This window comes from Scardinius erythrophthalmus, assembly GCF_964197995.2.
Source record: "Scardinius erythrophthalmus genome assembly, chromosome: 5".
Lineage (NCBI taxonomy): Eukaryota > Metazoa > Chordata > Actinopteri > Cypriniformes > Leuciscidae > Scardinius > Scardinius erythrophthalmus.
In genome coordinates this window covers 28,701,095-28,727,824 of record NC_138225.1, presented here as the reverse complement: position 1 = coordinate 28,727,824, position 26,730 = coordinate 28,701,095, and the positions used below count along the sequence as shown (strand labels likewise).

The 26,730-nt window shown below is 36.3% G+C and overlaps 1 protein-coding gene across 2 annotated transcripts in view; it reads right to left on the bottom strand.

Moving 5' to 3' along the window:
- The window catches only part of arid3c (AT rich interactive domain 3C (BRIGHT-like)), an 83,357-nt gene that overhangs the window by 5,343 nt on the left and 51,284 nt on the right, over positions 1 to 26,730 (bottom strand). For both annotated transcript variants that reach the window (XM_081366653.1, XM_081366654.1), the window contains 4 exons: positions 26,108 to 26,180; positions 11,393 to 11,576; positions 7,911 to 8,158; positions 1,698 to 1,985 (listed from right to left, as the gene is read on the bottom strand). In XM_081366653.1, coding sequence (XP_081222779.1) covers positions 1,698 to 1,985; positions 7,911 to 8,158; positions 11,393 to 11,576; positions 26,108 to 26,180 — 793 coding nt within the window. The remainder of the gene's footprint in view (positions 1 to 1,697; positions 1,986 to 7,910; positions 8,159 to 11,392; positions 11,577 to 26,107; positions 26,181 to 26,730) is intronic.

The following is a 26,730-nucleotide window of genomic DNA, read 5'->3' as shown; positions in this document are numbered from 1 at the left end:
TCAAACGTGCTGCGTAACAAGAGAATGAACCTCCTTGGTTCTTGCAGAAGCTCAAACGTGCTGCGTAACACGAGAATGAACCTCATTGGTTCTTGCAGAAGCTCAAACGTGCTGCGTAACAAGAGAATGAACCTCCTTGGTTCTTGCAGAAGCTCAAACGTGCTGCGTAACACGAGAATGAACCTCATTGGTTCTTGCAGAAGCTCAAACGTGCTGCGTAACACGAGAATGAACCTCATTGGTTCTTGCAGGAGCTCAAACGTGCTGCGTAACACGAGAATGAACCTCATTGGTTCTTGCACATCAAGCAAGGATCATTGAGCGTCCGTTAACCATATTTTAATGCTCTATGTAGGTTCGCTGATGTTTATATGTGAATGCAAGCCTAAATTTGATCTGGTGATAATTTCTCTTCATATTTCTTGGATTAAACCGACCGATTCATATGGATTTATTTTACAATCTCTTTACAAACGGTTTGAAGCATCAGAGTTTTAAGTGAATAGACTACCAATGGAGAGACGGAGAAAATATTTTCATCTGTGTTCTGAAGATGAACAAAAGTCTAATGGGTTTGAAACAACATGAGGTTGAGTAAATGACAGAATTTTCATTTTTGTATGAACTATCCCCTTTAAGTAGCAGACCATTAGATTCATTTTTTGAGTCAAAAAAGGGATAAAACACATGGGGATTCCTATTTCCAAAAAGTTAGCATCTGTCAGGACTTTCAGTTTTTACTCTGTCATTACTTTGAATACTTGTGTGCAGGTTTCACAAAATAACCTTTAATATAATCTTTAAATTGCAGAGTATTTCTGTGTAAAAGTCCTGCTCAGCATTACAGAACTATGCTACATTGTCCCGCCATATAACGAGGCTCTTGGTTTTGTGGGTGGTATAAGAGTAACAGTCACGTAGAAGACAACAAAACATTACTCATGACCAGCCTGCAATCATGACACACTGTCATTAAGCGATGAAGGTGCACTGAAATCATTAACATCAGACAAACGGCCCGACAGAAATCACTTTTCTTCATCAGTAAAGTTTCACCATTTATTCACAACTAATTAAATAGATGTTTGTTTTTTGAGAATGTCTCAAACTCTTTGACACAGGAGACACCTTATCATAGTGTCACAAAACAAAATAAAATGTGTCATTCATAAACAATTATTCATAAATAAAATGTTTTTCATAAATTCCTTCAGTATTGTTTTGAGAATGTCTCAATCCTCTCTCATAGGTGACCCTTATCTTAGTGTCATAAATAAATAAAATTATATAAAATTATTACATAAATTATTTATCAATAAAGTGTTATTCATTAATTACCTCAGTTTGGTGAGGGAAAATTGGAAGGTTCATGTTTTGTCATGCAATGTGTGGCAGTCAAACCCGAGGGCTTTTCCAGCTGCTGTTGGTTATTTGTGATCCTTACTCAGCCTAGAGTAAATAAACTCTTCTGCCCTAATCTACATTATTTGACCCATAATGCTCTCTCTCGTCTCACTATTGACTCAGTCCACAGGATTTTATGGGTCACTCTAGGGAAACACTTCACTTTACTGCCATTTATATTATATTTACACACAAGTTTGCGTTTTACTTTTTTTGACACTAAAGAGATTTTTTGTAAAAACATACACAGGACAAAAATATGTGAGAACCATCTTTGGATTCCTTGCCCCCACCTCTGTTGTTCAGTTTGATGTTCATGGGTAGCTGGGTTGCCATGGCGAACAGATTCTGCTGCAATGCATGCTGCATTATCCTCTGCTGCTCCTCTGCCATGAGCATCACTTTCTTCTCCGGTGGCTCTCCAGACTCCAGCTTCTCCCGCAGCTGCTCCAACGCGGCCGCCTGTACAGCCGCTGCAGCGGCAGCCTGAGCCGCTGCAGCCTGGGCCGCACTGTGGTGGCTGGCCAAAGACACAGGGATGCCCACCCTATTAGTCAGGCAGCTGGACAGCATTGAGTCCTCTGTGGGGCAAGATAGCATCATGAAGTCTTTGTATATGCGACTATAAGACAGTACTTACACTTTAACAATACACTTTAACAGAAAACCAAAAATAGTGGACCACCTAGTGGGGGAAATAATTTGATCCCCTGCTGATTGTGTAAGTTCGCCCAGTTACAAAGAAATTAAAGGTCTATAATTTTTATGGTAGGTTTATTTTAATGAATAGAGACAGAATATCAACTAATAAATCCAGAAAAACACATTATATAAGGTTGCAAACTGATTTGCATTTGATCGAGTGAAGTAAGTATTTGATCCCCTACCAACCAGCAAGAATTCTGCCTCCCACAGATTGGTTATGTGCCCATGTGAAACACAGATTAGTCCTGTCACTTTAAGAAAGTACTCCTAATGTCAGCTCGTTATGTGTATAAAAAACACCTGTCCACAGAATCTGTATCTTCCATTCCAACCTCTCCACCACCATAGGCAAGACCAAAGAGCTGTCAAAGGAAGACAAGATTGGGTTACAAGACCATCAGCAAGAAGCTTGGTGAGAAGGAGATTTTAGTTGGTGTGATTATTCAGAAATGGAAGAAATACCAAATGAAAAAGCAATCGCCCTCGGTTTGGAGCTCCATGCAAGATCTCGCCTCATGAGGTAAGGATGATCATGAATGAGAAAGGTGAGGGATCAGCCCAGAACTACACAGGAGGAGCTTCTTAATGATCTCAAGGCATTTGGGACCACAGTCACCGAGCAAACCATTGGTAACACACTACGCTACAATGGATTGAAATCCTGCAGCGCCCACAAGGTCCTCCTGCTCAAGAAGGCACATGTAGAAGCCCGTCTGAAGTTTTCCAATGAACATCTAATGATTCAGAGACCAGATGAGACCAAAATTGAGCTCTTTGGTATCAACTCAACTCGCCGTGTTTGGAGGAAGAGAAATGCTGATTATGACCCCAAGAACACCATCCCTATAGTCAAGGGGCTTCTGGGGCTGTTTCTCTGCTAAGGGTGCAGGACGACTTAACTGTATTGAGGGGCTGATGGACGGGCTCAATTTACCAACAAATCTTGGACAAGAACCTCCTTCCTTCAGCCAGAACACTGAAGATGGGTCGTGGATGGGTCTTCCAGCATGACAATGACCCAAAACATACTGCCAAGGCAACAAAGGAGTGGCTCAAGAAGAAGCACATTAAGGTCTTGGAGTGGCCTAGCCAGTCTCCAGACCGTAATCCTATAGGAAATCTGTGGAGTTGCCAAGCGACAAAGAAACCTCAAGGATTTTGAGAGTATCTGTAAAGAGGAGTGGACCAAAATCCCTCCTGAGATGTGTGCAAACCTGGTGACCAACTACAAGAAATGACTTACCTCTGTGCTTGCCAACAAAGGTTTCTCCACCAAGTACTAAGGCATGTTTTGCTTGGGGATCAAATACTTATTTCACTAACTGAAATTCAAATAAATTTATAACCTTTATATAATTTTTTTTTTCTGGATTTTTTGGTTGATATTCTATCTCTATCCATTAAAATAAACCTACAATAAAAATTATAGACCCATAATTTCTTTGTAAGTGGGCAAACTTACAAAATCAGCAGGGGATTAAATAATTATTTCCCCCACTGTAAATCTTGGGGAATGTAGCAACTTCTTGAAAGATTTACCATTATTTCACAGGTAGATGTTAGCCTGATAAGGCATTACTGCATACAGTACTTCTACCTGTGCCTATAGGTCAGTATTTTATGTAGTGTACAATTTACTCTTAGTTTACCATAATCTTTAAATAGCCTCACTTTTGCAATGGATAATTTTGCCAGGCTGCTGTTTCACATTTATTTCATTTTCTGCTACTTTGAGCTAATGTAAATATGAGCTCACTTTTCACTATCAAAGAAGTTAGACCAAACACTTACATAAAAAGTATAATAGTTGAGAAAACAATGCAAAAGCAATGCAACACCATCTTTAAAGGGTTAGATCACCCAAAAATGAAAATGCTGTCAGTAATTACTCACCCTCATGTTGGCTCAGGCTCACTATTGGCCAACATCACACGCATCACATACATGACCAGCGTCGGCCAATAGTGAGCCTACATTCTGACATACAACCCAGAAGCTGTTACACTACGTGAACTCACTCAGATGCCCACACAGAAGAAAATGAATAGTTGAATTAAGTCGTTATTTTTGTGTGTTTTTTTGCGCACAAATGTATTCTCGCTGCTTGATAAACTTAAGGTTGAGCCACTGTAGTCACTTGGACTATTTTAAAAATGCATTTACTAACTTTTCTGGGATGGCAGATATCAATTACCTAGCAGCCTATGAAGGAGTGAGCCAGCACTCAGAATTCATCAAAAATATCTTAATTTGTGTTCCGAAGATGAACGAAAGTCTTACGGGGTTGGAACAACATGAGGGTGAGTAATTACTGACAGAAATTTCATTTTTGGGTGAACTAACCCTTTAAATCATGGTAACATTGTGAAATATTATTAGAATTTAAAATGACTGTTTTCTATTAAAATGTAATTTACTCCAGTGATGGCAAAGCTGAATTTTCAATTACTCCAAGTCTTCAGTGTCACATGATCCTTAGCTGATTGCTGAATTAAAAAAATATATATATTTGTATCAATGTTGAAATCAGTTGTGCTGCTTGTTTTTAGAATACATTTTTTTCAGGATTTGATGAATAGAAAGTTTAAAAGAACACCATTTATTTGAAACAGAAATCTTTTTTTAAAATGATAAAACATATGTATATGTCTTTACTGTCACTTTCGATCAATTGAATTGGTCCTTGCTGTAAAAAAGCATAAATCTTATTAGTACTGGTACGGTACAGCTAAAATTGCTTTTTTTTAATTAACAGTGATTTACTGAACAAATTGTGTCTCTGTCTTTAAATGAATTCAGTTATTAATAAAAGTGTTTCTCTGCTAATGCTGTGTGTAAACTATATAGGGAGCCATTAATTGCACATTACTATAATATGAAAGGTTAACAACAGAGCCCAAACTTTTAGTTTAAATTCAGTTGCAGTTTATTTTTTAGATATATAATCAACACTCAAATAACAACAAATTTTAGGTAAACATGTAAACTAAGGCAGTTTTTTCATTAAAGGTGCTCTAAGCGATGCCACGCATTTTTTAGGCCAAAACATTTTTTTGTCAAATACAGCAAACATCTCCTCACTATCCGCTAGCTGCCTGTCCCCTGAACACACTTCAAAAAAAACGTGGTCTCTCTAGACACCACAGGCTCCACAAACGGCAACAAAAACAAACTGTGCTCACCCGCACCACGAACACAACAAACAGTGTTCCAGCCAGTAACTGACAAGAAGTATTTGAGGGTGGGGTTTGGGGGGGGTTAGTGTACGTACACAAATGAAGGGGGTGTGGAGGAGAGAGAAGCATGAAGAGGGAAGTTTAAATTATGGCCGACACACGACCAGAGAGACGACGTTCCGATAAACAAATTGCAAAGAAGAGCGACAAGGATAAGAAACGCGCGAAGAACCTAATTTACATCGGAAAAACCTTCGAAAGGTGGCGAGAACACGGCAGAAGGGATTTCAATCCGACATTCAGTTGCTCTGTTTTTGCAGAACAGGTAAATCCATTTTTATTTCTAAAAAGATGATCGTTCGCCAAACCAACACAAGGATGTAATTAGCTAGAACTATGCAGTCAGCGTTAACTTTGGTGAATGCAACATATGTTTCTAGCAGCGATCAATCTCTATTGTAAATGATCAAGCAAATTCACAGTAGGACGACAATTTGTGTGAATGATTGTTTTCATCCACTGTTTGTTATGAATTTGAATGTTCATTTATAGGCTATTGACAACTTTGACTAAATTTGTTTACGACACCGCCGTTGTTTATGCTCACTGTGAAACGCGAAGCTAACGTTATCATGCTATTATTGCATCCCTGTATGGGAGCTATAGTTATAACCTCAGGTGGCGAAAGATTTTAAGATAGTGTTTCTCTTTTTCTGCATTCTGTTCTGTAATATATAAAAGCATTTATCTAACTTGGCGACATTACACATTGAATGAAGTATCAGTAAAACATAACTTTGTTTGTAGTGACTACTTTGACTTTCCTTTATGCCGGAAGGGAGGGGATGAGGAGGAGGGAGGGTCTAGCTAGCCTCCGTTTTGTTTGACAACAATTCGAATGTCAACAAGAAGTTACGACTCCCGGGATCGCTTAGAGCACCTTTAATTTCTAAATTTAATTATATGTTTTTACTCCAATTAGTTGTTGAAATATAATCATTTACACACTGGCTATCATTTCTTGACAGACATTTGAAACCTAGATTAAATAATCAAGACACCACTAACAGGTTAGGTAAAATATAATGATTATATAGGCTAATATAGTGCATATCTTGTCAAATTGCCCCTGACAGTAGACAACATGCGCTTTTCGGCGCAAATGACAGCAGCTTTCTGGCAGAGCGGGAAGGAAGGATTTGAACAGAGAGATACGAGGCGCAGCATGTTAAGAGTGTTTTGGATTGCATAAAATAATAAAAGAAAAGAACAAAAACATGGTGAATGAAGTGGTAGACAGTAGAAAAGGCGATTGGGATGATTTTTGATGAAACTTGGGAGGCGGATGGCCGTTACTCTTTCTTGCATCTTAGCATGTGGTGTGTGCATGTTTATGTGTGTGCATTTGTATGTATGCATTTGTAAATGTGTGCGTGTATGAAAAAAAGTCTCCTAAATGAAAACTGTGCAACCCAGTGTCACAAAAAAGACTTGTATATATGTATTATAGTTCATTTTTCAACTTTAAAGTGTTTCTTTCGTTCGTGATTTTTCAGATTTTTTCTAAATAAAAATCAGTAAATTTATTTTTGTCTATTCAAATTCTATTTACAAACTCACCACACACAGTAATTGCCAATAACTGTAATTTATTGAAAGCCATCTTTTTTCTGAAAAAGATGACACCTTGCACTTGAAGACAGCACATTGTTTTACAATTTTACAGTCAAAAAAACAAAATATGTGAAAAACACCTATTTTAGCTTCAGGTTCTAAATGGTTATCTGACATTAATTTTGATACTATAAACCTAATACTTTAAAACTGATTCTAGAATTATTTTTTTATGTAAAATGGTTTTGCTTTTTATTCTACACATTAAGATTTAGAAATAACATCCCGACAGGGAAGTATGATATGACTCAAGTCATGCAGTAAGCACTGAGATCTATTTAAAGCTGCTTTGTAAACACTATAAATACTATCAGATTTGGAAGGGTCTTTGATCCTTAAAGAGTTGCGTGACTTGTCCTTTTCCATATGGGCACATTACTGAATCATGAAGTAGCCCATGTCTCTTTGTGTTTCATTGCTCCTGCTGGTGTGATGCGGAAACTGGCAGAGTGGGCAAGAGGAAGTCCTGCAAGCTGTTTCCTGTCTGCTGTGTTGACCATTCACGCCAAAGCGTGAGTAAGAAGTGCACTGTTATTGTGTAAGAGAGATGACTTCTCCTTTGGAGGATCTAGATTGTAATTTAGATGGTCTGCAATAACATTAAATTTCCTGATGATGAATACCATTTTTCTGTCTCTTTCTTTTCAAAAATCAACAATTAATATAATACTATTAGTTTTAGTTGGTTTATAATGGTTAGATTATACTTCATTTAATTTGAATTTTTATTAATTACTTTTATTATTTTATTTATTTCTCCTTGGTCTATATTATTTTATTGACACAGTAAAGAATTATTGTGCAAGGGAGGAAAATAATGTATGTTCAGCTGTATTGTTAAAAATACATTAAATTTCATCTTAATATTAAAGTATTTTAACAGAAAAAAATCCTTTTAAGTAGTAACAGAAGTATGTTGTGCAAAACGGAAATACAAACACATGCACATACCATTCTTGATAACAGAGGTCTGATTCAGGTGCCCGCCGTTGGGCATGCTGGGCATGCTGATGTGGGGCATTTGGAGTTTGGGGGAAGACAGCAGTGTGGGGGTGCCCACAGGGGAGTAGTTGAAGAGGGTGGAGCCATAACTCTGTCTCCGCCCTTCACGACGATTGCTGTCGATAGCTGCCTGAAGCTCCCCGGGAGAGCTCAGTCCCCGCTTTTCACATTCATAAGGATAGAGGTACTTCATATACCTGTAGAGAACAAAAGACAGAACATGAAACGCGTTCTGTGATGTACAACCCAATCACAATGACACTTACAGCTAATAAACAGTAGGGGTGGGAGAAACAAAAAAAATTTTCTCCTATGCATTGTGATTTTCTCTTAATCGATTCTGAGAATTTAACTGCGCGATGGCACTATGTGAATGTGTCTATGTGTCGAAAAGGTTGAATTACAAGGGTAATCGTGGACAAATACATTTAAGATTTAATGCGAGATGCCTAAAGATTCCCACCTCTAATAAAGTGTTTGGACGCTACAGTCACATTGAAAAATATATGAACGTCATTGTATTAGATGCACCGACCGACCGGCCAGGGACCGGAATCGGACGTTTTTCCGCATGATTGGCCTGATCATGATCGCATGATCTGAGCCAGTCCATTTTGTTTCCAGCGGCACAGGCAATAACGTCAGCTGCGCGTTCTCGCTCTCTTCTCTCCGACGGCAAAGTGACATACACACACATCTCCTCTCACTCACTTGCTCCGATTAAATAATGCTTGTATTACGCATAATTTTACAAATTCCCGCAGATTTCGCGCTCACACCAAAGAGCGTGCACCACTGATACAAGTATCTCAGTCTCAAGCAGTTTTAGTCACAAGTACCAAAATGAGAGGCTTACTGCACTTAAATGGTCAAATACACACAAAATTATGTCAAAATGCCCATTTTGGCAAGTATTCAGTTAAACACAGTCAGTTTTGAAACATAATTAGTTGAGAAAGATGAAGATGAAGAAGGCATGTTGTGTAACAGTATACTGGATCCGTGCATAAACTCTTAAAGTGACAGCAGCCTAATATTCCTGCTGCTGTCTGTCATGTTAATAAAAGAACAAAAGACAAAGAAAATCACTCTCTGCTCTTGACTGAATATCTTGTATAACTAATTGTAAGCATTAATCTGTATTTAATTTTTACAAAGAAAACTAACCAGTGTTATTTCACATTTGATTACATTAACATCTGAAGTATTTCTTACCTGAATATACTGTATTCCCACTTAAAAAAATCTTTTTACATCTATTGCATTTCTGTTGTTTGAAATTTGTTCATTTGTTCTTTTTATTACTGTCTTTTTACTTTTTTTTTATTGAAAATTTTTTTTGCATTGACAAAAAGTAGATTTTTATTTGTATATAGGTACTGTCAATTATAGTTTTTTGAAAGAAAATCGGAATCTGCGAAAATCGGTATCGACAGGTTATAGTTACAGAACAGAACTCATCTTAAAGCTACACTGTGTAATTTTTTAAGTTGATTCTTAGCAAAAAACACTTTGTTCTTTCAAAATGATATGTGCTCATTAATGTGTAATTACTTCTACCAACTAATCAAAAATTCTCATAAGCGTAGAATCAGCCATTCAGAATACGAATGGCGGAAGCCATGTTGCGCCTCCATCTTGAAAATACATTAGCCAAAGAGGGACATACCTGGAAATTCAAGCTTCACCTTTCGCGTTTTTACACTCAGTGGCACCGTGACGAACGCGAGGGGGAGATTACTCACGACTGCCGGCAGATTTGAAATAATACGGCCACTGTAGGAGTTAAAACACCCTCGGAATGGGAAGGGCTAGAAAGTAATATTCAGTTGGTAGTCATAAACAATTTCACCGCTAGATGGGAGAAAATCCTACACAGTGTAGCTTTAAACTTATGCATGTTCACCCAGATATCATTGAAAAACTTAATATAGAGGTCTTGATTAAAGAATTAATCTGCATTACTCCTAAGCACCAAACAACATTTGAGTATCAACAGGTAAGATGCAGGTTTTTGTGCTGCCGCCGAGTACTGAAATATACAGTGTTTTTAACATTTATTTTTAATCATGAGTTCTAAGCAATCTCATATAACTCTGTCCTCATTTATTTGTATGTTCATCTGTAAGTGTTATTTGGGCCGTTTAATATTAGGATTTTGTTTAAAATCCCCCACCACGGCACTACCCCGCAACATCAGGCCCCCTGCACCTCCCTGATAAAATATGTTCCCACTGCTATGCACAGGTGTAATAGCAGAGTAACCAAAGGTGTAGTTCATCACATTAACTTTATGTTCCACTAACAGCTGACAGAAACAGAAAACTTTTGTCTTTCTTTTCGAACAGTATATCTATTGTTTTAATAGTCACCCTATTATATATTTAATGCATATATTTACTGTCATTTACATTTTTGAAAATAAAAGAGGGGGGAACACTACACCATAATGTAGTGAGTGCACATTCTTGCTCTCAACAGTGCTGTGAAATCTAGATTTCCTGCATTCCTCTGTTTACATGACCTAGACGAGAGGTGTTTGTTCAACTGTCTACATAAAGAGCATTTTTTAAACAGGCTCATAACTGTTTTCAACATTTATAAGAAAAAAGAAATGTTTCTTAAACACCAAATCAGCATATTAGATACGATTCCTAAAGGATCACGTGACACTGAAGAATGATGCGGAAAATTCAGCTTTGCCACCACAGGAACAAATTACATTTTAATTATATTTTAACAGAGAAAATGGTTATTTTAAACTGTAATAACATTTTACATTATTGCTGTTTTTACTATATTCAAATAAATGCAGGCTTAGTGAACATAAGATACTTCTTTCAGAAGCATTAATAAATCTTACATTCCCCAAATTTTTGAATGGTAGTGTGTATCAATATATCAAGAAGAAACTCCCCCAAAATGAATATAATTTAAATACATTTGTGTTATATATTGTGTTAGATGAGGAAACCACTGGCTAAACAAAAAGCAGCTTTAATATATTGTCTACACCAATCCATTTTGCAATCAAGTGTGTCAATGTGCACACAGGGATGTGGGTTGTTCACACAGGAGTCTGACATATTTTTAAACATGGAAAATATATTTGCCCACTGTGTTGTTTTGTGTTTTTAGATTCTTCCACCATGAATGTTGCATTTGAAGTTAAATAGCAAGTTAAAAGTTGAAATTAAATTCGCAATGTGCTGATTCAAGAAAGTGCAGTGCTTACACAGCATTATTGTTTGCTTGATGGATCTCAATTTTACAATCTTTGTAAAACCTCTTTCTAACTTTTACCAAACGCTGTAAAATGCATAGTCTTCACTCTCTCTGTTTTAAAAGCAGATAATTAAATTGGACAAGATAGACAAGAATCAACTGGCAGTTATCATCAAGTTGTTCTCGTCTGAAGTTATCTCACTCACTGTGTTCGGAGGGTGAAAGCCGCGCTGGTGATGGAGGTAGGGAGGTTCAGGCCTTTGGTAATCTCGCGCCATATTTTCTTATTGATGACTTCCACTAAGCCGCCTTTTTCGGTGACAAGCTTGTAGAGAGTGTAGAGATCCAACACCTGCTTGGCCATGATAGGAATCCGATTCACTGGAGTCCCTGCAGGAGCCAGGGAAAAAAGCACAATATCCACAATCAATGCCATTAACTCAAGCTTATTGACGAGCCTCTCGGCCGCTTATAAGGCCAATCAGTCAGGCATAAGTAAAACGTCCGACAGCTTCCCACTCCACTTAGCAAAAATATCACTTTTTGCCTTCAGTCAAAGTCACTGTTTCACCACCAGTGAAAAGAAAGATTCTGGCTTCCATGGCTTCTTATTTGTAGAACGAGTGTGTTTATAATAAGAGTAAAATCTCAATTAGTAAAAATTATTTCACACCTTATAGGCTGATCAACGAAAAATTTTTTTTTTACCATGATCTAATAAGTACCATAAAGCCCTGTAGTTGGAGATAATCATTTTGACAATAAAGAGCAAATGGCTTCTAAAAAAAAGAACAAAAGTTACCAAACATCTAAACTCTCAGATGTCGATGCTTAAACACTGCTCTCCTTCCAATTGCCAGTTCATTTGCTGAATGAAAAAAAAAAAAAAACCTTGGTGATAATTTGTACTCACGATTTAATGTTAGGTTGTAATGTGTGAAGAGGATAAGCCCTTTGTGTGCATCTGAGACCGCCTGACCTCAAGATAATTAACCTGTATTTTGCTGATAGAGTTCTATTGTGCCCATTGGATTTGCCATAATAGCAATCAATACGCAGAGAAATATAGAGCAAACAACAGCAAGCCAAGCCACAGTCTGAAAAGAGCAAGGAGAGCAGAGCTATGGTCTATCAAGGTAAAAACACATCAATTAAGACTTGTAATTACGGCTTCATTTTGCCTCTTTGGCATGTGAACTAAGAGACACTATTAAAACTAAAGATTTATCTGCCTTCTCTCTGAGACAATGCTGGCATTAGATCTAAAGTAGCACAAATGTCTAAAACAATCGATTGATGTTTCTAACTTCTGCTCAAACTGACCACACAAGTCACTGAAGTAAAAGTAAGTATCAAGGGTCTTGATTTAAAAAAAAAAAAAAAAAAAAAAAAAAAAAATTAAATAATTGTTTAGAGCAGTAGTCTTCTAATAATGATCCAACACAATACCAACATTTTCATTGTACAGAAAAAATAAAGAAAAGGTCTTTAAAATCACACAGAAATGTATTAATATTAATAAAATATGACATCAAATAATAATTAATTGAAATAATATTAATCTCTGCAAAGAACACTTTATCACTATATCCCTTTATCTGTTGCAAGTGACATTTTGAGCGTACTGTATGTATATACACAGTAGTGGCTAAAATGTATGTCTTTTGCCTTTATTCAAACATGTTAAAATGTATTGAAGCTTTTTTAAGCTTACTGCATAGTTATTCTAAGAGTGTAAAACTAATGTACTTCAATGTACTAATGCTTTCAATTGTTTCATTTGTGATGACACAATGAAACGTGCAAAATTGTGCAGACTTTTTTTTGTTGCTAAAATGAGATTCAAAGTTTGTACTCATTATTCCCTCCCTATAATTCAATCAATCACTGTGGCTGGCTTTCACTATATCATTAGACATTTTTTTTTGTGGATTTTAGTGAAAATGGCCAAGAGGAAGGAGCTGTCCTCTGCAACCAATGAGGATAGTATCAATTGATTGAATTTCATAATAAAATGGACAGAATTTGAAAGCCGAGACTTTGTTTCTTATCACAAGTAACAAAGCACAAAGCTCTTTGTGATTATTCGATGAGAGGCACACTACAAATAATGTTTGGTCAAGGGAAAAAATGGGCACCTGGCAACCCTGGCTTGAACTACGGGCCAAATTGAGCCTGCTTTTATGTTGTTGTTGTTTTTTAATTGTTAATGCATTATTGTCTTGTTAACTTGCCCTAAATTCAACACAACACACATTTTCTTGCAGTCTGTTGCAGTCTGACACGGTTTTCCACCCCCTTTTGTTTGATAGGATATAATTTGCCCTGATCATCAGCTGTTTTTAATGGCTGATAGTGAAAATAATTGATAAATCTGTGCATCTCAAGTATATATATATATATATATATATATATATATATATATATATATATATATATATATATACATATACACACACACACACACACACACACACACATGCTTTATTTCCTGAAAGTATTTTTTGGTAACTCTTTAGTTAAGGGTCCAATTCTCACTATTAACTAGTTGCTTATTAGCTTGCATATGACTAGGATATTGGCTGTTTATTAGTACTTATAAAGCACATACTAATGCCTTATCCTGCATGATATTCTTTTTCCCTTAATCCTACCCAATACCTAAACTTAACAACTACCTTACTAACTATTAATATAAGCAGTAATTAGGAGTTTGAGGCATAAGTCGTAGTTAATAGTTAGTTAATAGTGAGAATTGGACCCTAAACTAAAGTGTGACCCATTTTTTCTCTATGCATTTTTTGCATAATAAAATAAAACCAAGATTTCATGATAAGCTGTAGTTTGCCTGTTTAATACCTCAACCAAGTCTAGTGTGTTCTTCATCCCAATTCAACAAACTACTTATATTTTGATGGTTTAATTAAACTTGTATGGTAATTAAAGGCAAATATTATACAAATATCCCCTTCGGTCATCACTTTTGGCCACTACTATGTGTATATATGTACAAAGTTAAAACACAATAATGCACAAATAATTATTTATTCCCATGCACAAAAGGCCAAACGAAATGAGGCTGGAGCAATAAATAAAACCTGACTATACAAAAGCCACCTTTGGACTGAATCTAAACCTGGATAAGCGTCTTTAAAACAAGATTTACGAGCGCTCGATTTCCGAGGTGATGTATTCATCTCCTCTGGTCCCCTGAATAAGATGCAGTGAATAAAGGCCAGTACAAGCTTTTGTCATCCCTAACAATTTGATCTGCTCATGCATCATTATGACAATGAGTGATTATGGAGTGCAGAGAAACACGTTTTGCCAAGCTCACATAGCTGCCTACTGTTAATTGCTCACTGGCTAAAAAGGTTTAATTGAAAATGTGCTGAAGGGAATAAGCCGGTGTTGGGGCCAATCATCTATGTGGCTGCCTTCATCAGCAGTCTGCGTTTTCATCATTCACTTCAGCCAGATAATGGAAGGACAACGTGTCTGCGATTGCTTGCTCTTCTGAAGCATGAAATGAAGGGCTAATTTGTAAACACAACGGTAGAAAAAAATCTTTATTCATGTGTATAAAACTTGCAAATTGCACTGACCAACAAGCTTGAGTAAGTCCTCTATGATGTGCTTGTCATGAACAGCAGGTAGCTTTACATTACATTTATTCATTTGGCAGATGCTTTTATCCAAAGTGACATTTAAGAAACACTTCACGGTTTGCAGTGTGTGTGTGTGTTCACTACTCACTGCTCCTAATGTGTGGGCACTAACTTGGATGGGTTAAATGCAGAGGACAAATTACGAGTATGGGTTACCATACTTCACATCATGTCACCGTCACTGTCTGCAAAGGGGCCAAAGGGGGCAATTAAAGGCTTGCCTATATTTTTTCCATTTTATTATAAAAAAAAAAAGTCAATCTTCTACCTAGGTTAATTTTTTTTTTTTTTTATAAATAAAAATGCCTCCCTTGTGTTCTAGGCATTGCTATCAAGCTGATTACAAGAAGGTGCAAGAAATAAATCTACATTATTAATTACAACAAAGTAGAAGATTATGGCTAGCCATATATTACATTTTTTTTTCACCCTTTGTATTGTGCATTAATAATGAGGTTCTATACACTGTAAACAAACTTTTTGTGCAAGTTTACATAGACAAACTGAAAAGAAACACTTCATAAAGTGGCCCATTGCAGTTAATAGTAAGAATCTAAATCTATATTTTCATTCTAGATTATCTTAGCAGAATGGCATTTCCACACACTTCAGGGTTGTGCTTTGAGAGTGTTATCAGCCTGACTTCCTTCCAGGTAAATTAGAACTGAAAATACGAGTGAAACTAAGGGTGCTTTCACACAGGCAGTTCAGTTCGAAACGGGGCATGGTTCGCATGAAAAATGGCAAATGTGAAAGCTGTCATGCGGCCGGGGTACCGAACCCGAGGCTACCTGGTCTGTGTTCGGTTGCTCTTGAACTGTGCCGCGATTCCCGTGAATGTGAAAGCAACATGGGCTTGGGTTTGCACAAGTATCCTGCACATGCGTTTAAGCCAATGACGATGTATTTAGTTCAATAAAACACATAGGGCCCTATCTTGCACCCAGAGCAATTGACTTTGTACACCGACGCATGTTTCATTACTATTTTGCACCCGCGCAAAGCACGCTTTTCCCTCCACAGAAGCACGTCGCTAAACTAGGGAATGAACTTGCGCTCCCTGGGCGGTTCAGCGCCAAAAAGGAGGCGTGTTCCGGCGCAAACAATCCCTGGTGCTATTTTACTGTTCCATAAAACAATTGCGCCACTGGCCAGAAAAAACCTAGTCTAAAGTCAGTGGCGCATTGTTCATTATGCTATTTTAAGGGCGCATGCTTGACCATAATGTATAGCGTGCACAACGCGCATACACTTTGATTCTCTAATCTACACAGAAGCAGCAGTTTTAATTTTTGCAAATCATATTATTACAAACGGTAGAACGATAGATAGAACGATAGATAGATAGATAGAACGATAGAACGATAGATAGATAGATAGATAGAACGATAGATAGATAGATAGATAGAACGATAGATAGATAGAACGATAGATAGATAGATAGATAGATAGATAGATAGATAGATAGATAGATAGATAGATAGATAGAACGATAGATAGATAGATAGAACGATAGAACGATAGATAGATAGATAGATAGATAGATAGATAGATAGATAGATAGATAGATAGACAATTTATTATAAAAGCATACATCTAGCTTACACATTTACCCACATTATTATATGCCTGTTTAACCAAAGCTAATTTGGGTGTGTTTCTCCATCCCCAATGTCACTTCTCTCTCTTTTACGGCCGTGACGAGAGCTTTGCTCTCCTCGGCTGTGAACCGCTCCTGGCGTGCGTCTGGCAAATCCGCCGTTATAATAGCAATACGCCAAGGAAAAAGCGCGTCTGCTCTTAAAGGGAATGTGAGATGATGCTCTGATTGGTTTATTTCACGTTACGCCCAAACCACACCTATGAATAATGAAGCTACTTCAGACCAACCCCTTTTAGATTTGCGCCGGCGCAAGAGTCATTTATCCCGCCGGGAAAATAGCAACAGCGCCGAGACCCGCCCACAAAGTTACTTGCGCTTGGCGTTTTGACACTTGCGTTTCAGATCGTTAAAATAGGGCCCATACTGTATAAGGGATGATGGTGTTGATGATATACCTTGGATACGAGCGAGAGTGAGCCTGCAGTGTATTCGAGTATGGCGAGTGCAATCAGGGCAGCAAATGAATGGCAATCCGCTGTCTCCTCTAAAGATTCAGTTTGCAACGCATATACAAACTACAAACCCAAGTGCAATTTACTCTGCTGCATATAATAGCACCAAATTAAAAACAAACAAAATATATTGACCATGTTTTGTTTTCTATTATGCGGCGTGCATGTTTGTAATGACGTAAGATAAACGCAAATGCACCAGGGTTCAACAGAATCAAGTTGAGTCAAGTGTAAAACCAGACCAACACTGCGGGGGGCGCCGGGAACAATTGGCCTCGGACCGCAGCAAACGAGCCCGGTGTGAAAACGCCCTAAAAGACTTGTTCTTCAAGGCCGCTGATGGCCTTTCATTCTCTTCATTAGTATTTCAGGTAATTATGAAAGCGTCAAATATTGATTTATTCAAAAGAAAGTGCTGATGCTGCCCTAAGATGTGATCAATTTATTGTTGCCTCCCTGTGGGAATCATGAATCAAAGTGGGAATTTATCAGTTTACAATGGGCAATAACACTCGCATTGTTCCTATTGCTTTAAGATCAGGGGTCGTAAATGAGCCCATCACTCCAAGTCTCTTCCACGATGGATGTATTTATTCTTTAGAAGCCATCAAGGCAACTTAAAAGAAAAGGATACAATTAAGTGATTTACATCAGTTGTTTAAATCTCATTTCTCTTCATATAACGAGACAACCATAGTAGAGCTAGTGTCAAACAAAGAGGGTTTCATAGCAGCAGCAGCACCATAAAACAACAGCCTGTTTCTGAAAACTTCTGGAATCACATCATGATATCTCCATTTTGACAGAGGTATAATTTGCAGTACACGTTTCATTTACAGGTCTTAAACAGCTGGTCATAAATACTTCTCTCTATATAAAGCTCTCTGGGGGAGCAGGGAATATCATCTACATTCTTCCATGAGCGGAGTTAAACACAGGACTGTTTGTGTTGAGCTGTGAAATAGAGGCAGCCATTTTGATGTGAAAAAAGATACGGCCATCTCAGTACACACAGGGGCTTGCGACAAACGATTCGTATTTGACAGGTTATGATTGATGATGGCAAGGTCCGGGGGACACTGGGAAGGCCAATGACCTCTGGTCTCAGGCCAGGCCTACAGGGGACAACAGTCCTGGCACGAATTCACTCACAGCGGGGGAGAACCTTTCGTGTATTGGTTTTTAATGTGTTCCGGACACATAGTGAAGCTGAGAAGATTTCAACCAAAGTTTTCATTTTCTTACTATCGTCAAGCTGTTACTTGATCCTGTGACTGAACTGATGTGGAACTTCTTTCTGGGAGGGAAACATTTTGCATTTGCAACTATCCAAAATTCTCTCTAACAGGAAAACCAGTAATATTGTGAAATATTATTACAATTTCAAATGTTTTGTATTTAAATATATTTCAGAATGTAATTTAAACTTATGATGGCAAAGCTGGATTTTCAGCAGTCGTTTTTCCATCTTCCATTTCACATGATTGGAGATTCACTTTTTTTTATTATCAATGTTGTGGAAACGGTGACATTTTTTTTCAGGATTCTTTGAAAAATATAAAGTTCAAAAGAAAAGCATTCATTTAAAATAGAAATATTTTGTAACATTATAAATAACTTTACTATCTATTTTAATCAACTGAATGCATCCTAGGTGAATAAAAGTATTAATTTCAGACTTAATTTTACTTTGTGCATTTTGGCTTTTTCTTAGGCACAGTTATTGTATGGCTTAAAAATATAGACTCATTTGGATTACTTTTCAGGGCCATTTGAACTACTTAAATTACATTTTCTTAAATATGATAGCTCTAATTCTTCCCTTTCTTTATAATTGATAAAAAAATATCTCTTTGTATTCGATAGAACAACAGCATGAGGGTAAATGATGATAGATTTTTCATTTTGGGGTGAACTATCACTTTAAGATTTGCTAGAACCAGAAACTGTTTTTAATAAATGTTAAAACTCAAAATTCTTGCCTTTTAGATATGTGCACAACATTCTGTGCCATTATTTACACTGCACGTCAAAATATATACAAGACGCGTGTCCTACTTGCATTCTGAAATCTTTGCTAGGTTGAAGCTCAGATTGCACAGTAACCAATACTTGTCAACGATCTAAATATGAACTTGGTATCACTGATCACTGACCTTTCCTCTATTATACTGTACTGCTAAAATGTACCTACCCAAATAATGGCAGGTGGATCTTTGCATCCTGTCATTCATCTTGCTCATGTCAAACACACAAAAAAATCAGGCTATTGATCGCTTTACAGACATTTAGTTAATATGTAAATTTAAGAGAGAACTGATGACAACAAAATTCATTTATGCAGACGTTCCCTTAAGAACATCTTGCAATAAATTGCAAAAAAAAAAAAAAAACTCAAGTTGAGAAAAACCTTAGTGATAATAGTCAAATAAAAATGGCAAAAAAATGATAAAACATTATTACAATAAATAATAATAATAAGCAGTACATTTAAATGTTACCATACACTATTTGACCAAATGTTTTTATAGTCATGAAGCCAAAATGCTAAATGTTGGCAAAAGCATTACACTGGCCATGGCCAAAGACAAAAAGAGTAAGAGAAAATTCTAAAGCAGAGGTTCAAAGCCTTTTTATCATCTGAAACCTTAAGACATTAATTATTTACTTGTATGCCCTAATATTTTTAGCTATGCTAATCTGTCAATAAATATAATGAATTTTACAAATGTTACTATAGTTATAAAATGTTACTAAAAGTGTCAATTTTTATATATATTTTATTTATATATAAAACATATTGTATATACTGTATTTATGTTTTTTTAAATTAAGACATTTCTATCACCATCTAATCAACTTCCTGCAATATTATTATCAACCCCTAGGGATTTGTGAACCCCCAGCTGGAACAAAAAAACCTAAAGTAAAAGGCAAAATCTTAATCACAACAAAACCTGCCTGATTACAGAATGTCAGTGATACAGATAGTATTCGCCAGGGAAACCTGTTGTCAACGTGTCAAAGAGCTGCGATAATAAAGTTCAGGAAAGTCAGGGAAAAAACTCTCAGCAAGTACATCTTTTAATAAGAGCTGTAATGTGATATTAGCTGTTTGTGTTTTCGGCTCAAATTGCAACATGCCATTAATCTTATTCAATCCAAATATGTCTTGAAATGTCATTTATAATATGCAGTATGTCGCTTGTAATATGATCCCTACCAAATTTCAAACAAGAAAAACCACTAACGATGTGCTGCAATCCATGTCAGTGAGGGCAGCATATTTGAAAATTTCACCGGAGCAAGCGATTTTGCTCGAGTACAAAAAAGTACACTCAGGATTATCAAATTATCACCTGTCCCTGTTGAAGCACACGCAGAAATTTGAAGCTCCCCAGCGAAGGAAAACGGACCTATGACAACAACGTGTACAATCAGATCTGAGGAATTTAACCACAGTCACTGACAAAATATCCCATAGTACTACTGTAACTTTGACTTTTTGATTGCCAAAAATAACACATATCCATATGCAACATCTATGTTTAGACGGTAGGTGTAGACTTGCAGAGGCACAATCTGTTTCTATACTTCAGCCTCATAAGCCCCAGATACCCAGTGACCCAAGAACCGCCCCGGTCTATTAGCATCTACTAAGTGAACATGTATCGTGAATCTCTGTCACAGTGGTCTCATCTCAGTTAACAAACAGCTCCAACTATCATTCACAAATCACCATAATGAGTTTCAATACTTAATATGGAGAATGTTAAATGGGAGTTCCCATGCTGTCAGTGTGATAAAACAGCTATGAGAGCCACTCGGTCATTTAACACCATGGAAACATGATTGACAACACAACAGTAAAACAAGTACAGCAGGAAAACCTGGATTATGTGCTGAGAGATTCATTTATCCATAACATAAAAAAAGATTTATTTTTTTAAGATTAAAGTGTCAATCACAGAAAGCATGAACTGATAGTTAAATGAATGTTTGTTTAAAATACCCCAGGTGCATTAAAAACTGTATAAACATTTACATGTTTTATCCAATCTGTATAAAAGTAAGTGAACCCTTGATGAGTGCATTAGGTGTTCTATACAGATCAATACAGATTTATACATCAAGCATAAGAACAGAGGCAGCAGAGGCAGATTTAATTACAGTATATTTGATCTAATGCCTGAGCTGACGGGAAGAGCTTCATTTCGCTGCATTCAGGCATTTTTATGTGATGGCATCACTAGACTGGGTGACTCCTCGTTGACTGTCTCAGATGGATTAGCCCATGGCGCAATAACAACAGCATGAACCGTGATAAAACCTGGCCTGCATTCCTGTCATCACAAATTCAAACAGATGAGACAGAGTTAAATGACAACTCAGTCCTCTCTGTCATCTGTTGCCTCTCAGGAAAAACACATCAGATATCATGTGACCTGTGACGGCATCAAACATTAAACCAAACCGCCAAGTTCTGCTAAAACAAGAAAATCTGTTGCAAAGATAGTTTGACTAGTCAAAAATGGCCACACATGGTGTATAAACAAAGTATACTACAAAAAACTGGTATGGAAACTGTGACTAGTATGGAAAGCTTCAGAAAAGATTTACTGTGTATAATACTAACTAACTATTATTTTGATGATCGATTAATCTGACGATTTTTTTTTTTTTTTTTTTTTTTTTTACGATTAGTCGAATAATCTATTGATTGTTTTTAAGATTAATCAAATTATTTTCTGATTGGTCGATGAATCCTTTACTTCCCCTAACAATAAATAATAACTGTAACTTCTGCCATTAATATTTCAATGTTTTATTCAAACATTTTCTCATAAAAATAAAATAAATAAAAAGATTAAAAAAAAAAAACTAACTGCAAAGAATTAAAATGCATCTATCAGTAATACAAATGTCCATGATGGCTGCATTCATAGTCGCTGTTTGGGATCAACAGCAAGGAGTGAGTCTTGAAATGTCTCGTTCATTCTGCAGATTAAAGTATCTGCTTGAATACATATCTGTATGAACGGACAGCTGAAGTCACAACCACATTCTGCGACAGTATCAAAAATGGCGATGTTCATAACATCTGGAGGTTTTATCACAATTGACAGTGTGTTATTAAATAACAATCGAGTCCAATTGTTGAGGCTTGAGTTCATCCATCAGGTATCGAGTTCAGAGAATATATTACTATGACGGTCTTATTAAATCTTGAACTGTATATCATTAGAATAACTTGTGGCTCTATAGCTTCAATATTTGACCACTGTATATGATAAAAACAGTTAACAGTGACAGTAATTTCTGTCAGAAATACACATCAACCATGCAAAACCATACCAGTTATTGGAATTTTAAATGAAATAACAAGATGTATTCAATCATGTCTATATCAAATCTAACATCCATTATGGCTTTTAGTCCAAAAGTGTGCACATTTGGGGAAAAAATTATGGATTCTCATATTTACTTAATATTTCTTTATAAATAAATATATTTATTTTCTTTATTTTCATTTTTCAGTAAATTATGATATCCGTCCGATCTGTCACTCATATTACGTGTCATAACTCCCACCATTCTATGATGAAAATCCGGTAGCTCTGCATTCTGTCCTCGTAACTAAACTAACAGTTAGAAACGTTTGTAAAGATGAAACATTAAGCTAATAAATAGACGATTAGAACAATTAAAGTAGAGATTCAAAGCCTTTTTATCAGCAGAAACCTTAACACATTATTTACTCGTACGCCCTGATATTTTTAGTTATGCTAATCTATCAATAAATATAATGAATTTTAGACATACATGTCAGCAAATGTTACTATAGTTATACAAGTGTCCATTTTTATATATATTTTATTTATATATAAAACATATTGTATATATTTATGTTTTTTTTTTTAAATTGAGACATTTCTATCACCATCTAATCAACTTCCTGCAATATTATTATTAACCCCTCTGAGCTCCACTCACTCCGCACCAGTGGACACACACTGTCACTCGTCTCATTCGCTCCGGTGAAATAGTGCTTCTATTGTGCACAATTTTACTAATTACCACAGGTTTTGCACTCACACCTAAAGCGTGCACCGATCTATAGAAGTGCCACCAACATAAGCCATCTTTCAAAAAGCTTGTGAGTCGCAAGTACCAAAATGAGTGGCTTACTGCGCTAAAAAGTCAAATACACACAAAATTGGCAAAATGGCCGTCTTGGCAAGTATTCAGTTAAACACAGTTTACGTTTTGGAATGTAAATAGTTGAGATAAAACGCATGATGTGTGACAGTGTACTGGATCCGTGCACAAACTCTTAAAGTGACAGCAGCCTAATATTCCTGCTGCTGTCTGTTATGTTAATTAAAGAACAAAAGACAAAGAAAATCACTCTCTGCTCTTGACTGACTATCTTTTGTAACTTTAATTGTAAGCATTAATATGTTTTTATTTTTTACAATGAAGACGAATTATTGCGCCAAGGGAGAGTGACCAATAGAAACCGGTCTTTCATTCTGAAGAGCAGCTTCACTTGAGTTCAAAACATTTCAACCTGCAAGCAAAGGTTTTAGAGTCACAAACAGTGACAGCAGAACAGAGAGCAAATTTGTGCGCGAGTGATGAAAACTACACAAAGACAAACAATAATGTACTCGCACTGCAAAGAGGTTTGCTATTAATTACTTTATTTTTGTAATTAAAACAGCTTTAAGAAGACTTTTTATGTGCATTTTTTATATACAATATAATTATTTTTGCTCTCAAATACAGTACGTTTGACTGATTAAAAAAAGACACAAAAGTAACTAATTATAATGGATTATAATTAATAATGCTACGATTGCATTTTCATTTTACTAGTAATTTTGACTTATTAAAAGGCTTATTATGAGTTTATTTTATGACTATTTTCAAAATCTTTTATTTTTTATTTTTCCTCTATTCATTTTAACATGGCATCTTTTTGAAAGGGAAACAACATTTATCAAATTAATTAATTAAATTATGAATAAATATATAATATACTCATTTATTATAAAAAATTAAAGTAATCCAATACTGTTCATTTTCACACACAACACTGAATATCTCCCCTTCTTGGATGTAAAACTTGTAACAACAACAACAACAACAACATCATAGCACTAATATGTAGCGCATATGGACAAAAGCATGAAGTGAGCTCTGAATAGCCAGCTGTCACAATGTTGTGAGCAATTCAGTAATAATATATTGTGTTACTGAAAATCTGCAAGGATTTTATTGAGATCCTGCCAAGTACCTTTAGTGTAATGTGTAAGGAAGCCACAGTCACAACTGTTAGAAAAGCACATCATTGTTCATGGATTAAGAGAGCGTTTCTTGCTCAATTCTTCTTTCTCAGAAAACAATCTGCTGCAGTTTTTGTTTGTCTTACAGACCACTGCGCCTGACAAGTTCATAATAAAACTTTTCAGTCAATCATACTCAAAGTACATTTCAAACAAAAGTGGTGTGATATTGGCTGTATATGTTATATTACAGCTATGGCTTTTAATGTACAGGGTGGGCCATTTAAATGGATACACCGCATTAACATGGGAATGGTTGGTGATCTTAAAGTCCTGTTTGTGGCACATTAGTATATGTGATGGTCACCACCCATCTTGAGGAGTTTGCCCCCTCACATATACTAATGTGCCACAAACAGGACTTTAATATCACCAACCATTCCCATGTTATTACGGTGTATCCATATAAATGGCCCACCCTGTAGAATAAAACGTAAAAAGTAAACTTTTTAAAAGTAAAAAGATAAATTTAAATGACAACTAAAAGGAGGAAAATCCTCTGAAGAACCGAATTCTATATTACATACAGTATTCTATTCTATTTGGAAGCTGATGTATTACTTTGTTTACATACACTACCATTCAAAAATTTTGGAGCAGTTACGATTTTTTACCGTTTTTGAAAGAATTTCAAAACATTTATTTGATCAAAAATACAATAAAAACAGTAATATTCTGAAATATTACTAACTTTTTCTAATTTAGCATATATTATATATTTATTATTATATTTTATTTTATTTAGAAATATATCATCTTTAAATTTGATTGTATTATGAAAATAATCAAATACATTGATTGCTCACATAGATACTACAAAAGTGTAACAAGTTTACGGAAACAAAATCAACTTGGACGTAAACCGAAATGATAGTGAAAATACACCATATTACCAAAACAGAGGTTTTGTAACATATTACAACAAAAACAGTCCTGTGTGCTTAAAATAGCTTTGTCCTGTCTTGGAAAGTCTTCAAAAGCTGCAAACTTCCTCATATTATGCAAGGTCAATAATGTTCCTCTATTTCCTCTATAAAATATCGGAGACTGATGTCGGCTAAAGCACCTCGGTGGGAAAAACCTATCCGATGATGTACCTCCCTCCTCAATAAAGCAAAAAAAAAAAAAAAAAAATCATTATGCTATGGCGGCTAACATAATACCAGGATGCTGCCTTCCCCACAGTGGCAAGGTCATCCCCTCAGGGATATTTTCACATGATCTGAGAGTAATTATAAAACAAACAGCAGAAGCCGTTGTTTCAGATAGCATCAGGGGCAGAGACACGCCACGGTGGCAGCAACACTTCAGAGAAATGGACGGTTCAAGCAGGAAACCTGAAAAAGCCTATCACAATAGTATCTACACATTCTCAGCCTTTACCAAAACAATAAACCCTGCATTTCTATTGTTGGCAAGACTGCAGATGGGTGCGTAGACATTTATGATGCTTTGTTTCCAAACACAGGTGGCACACAATTATATCAAACCTACTTATTCCAATTGCTCTTATGAAATGAGATCCTCGTTATATTAATTCTTAAAAAAAAAGGCTACTGAAAACCTTTTATTTATTTGTAAAAACATGTTTTGTTAATTGCTTTGCTATGAAGATCGGTGAATACAATTTTACGATATGGAATATGGCTAAAATATCACCAGCAAGTACTATAATTACCATTTGTGAGCCTTATCATCTAAAGGCAACATGTGGTTTTGCAATGTGGGTGTGAAGGGGTGTGTGCTTCTGCCATTCGTGATCTGAATAGCTGTACATAACAAGACTCACCTCTTTTTTGCATGAAACTGAAGAGATCGTCAAGAAACTCCTTCCTTTTTTCATCATCGTCCAGTTCGTATAGCTGTGAAATGAAAAAGAAGATGCTTCTTTAGTATTGTGAGGATTTTGCTTTGAGTTATTACAGTTATGAAGTTCTAAAATGTGAAGCATATGCAAGACACCCCATCTATCGTTAAATGCATTATATTAAGGCTGGACGCTAATACATCCACACCAGTGGGAAACCACATGCATTTTAAGGGCGCTTTTCAATTTATTGGCATATCCATTATGTTTTCTCATCCTGTCCCTGCTCTCTGAAAAGACATGCTCAAAAGAGCCTTTTAAAAGCCATCTAGTGAAGGAGAAGACTGCGACCTGATGGAAATATGTTCCTCAACCTTCACTTTCAATAAGTCTTAGGCCACGTTAACAGGCGGGCAGGTCGATACAGGAAGACAGAGGGATGACCTTTGGAAACAGCGGGGCACATGGAACAAGGCCCCGGAGATAATAACCGATCATTTAGGAGTGTATTAGCTGTCACCAATATTAAAGGACCAATGCAATCAATGCCTCGGAAAAAGGTACAGTGGGTTTAAAGTGTGAATGCGACACAACAGGCTTTCACC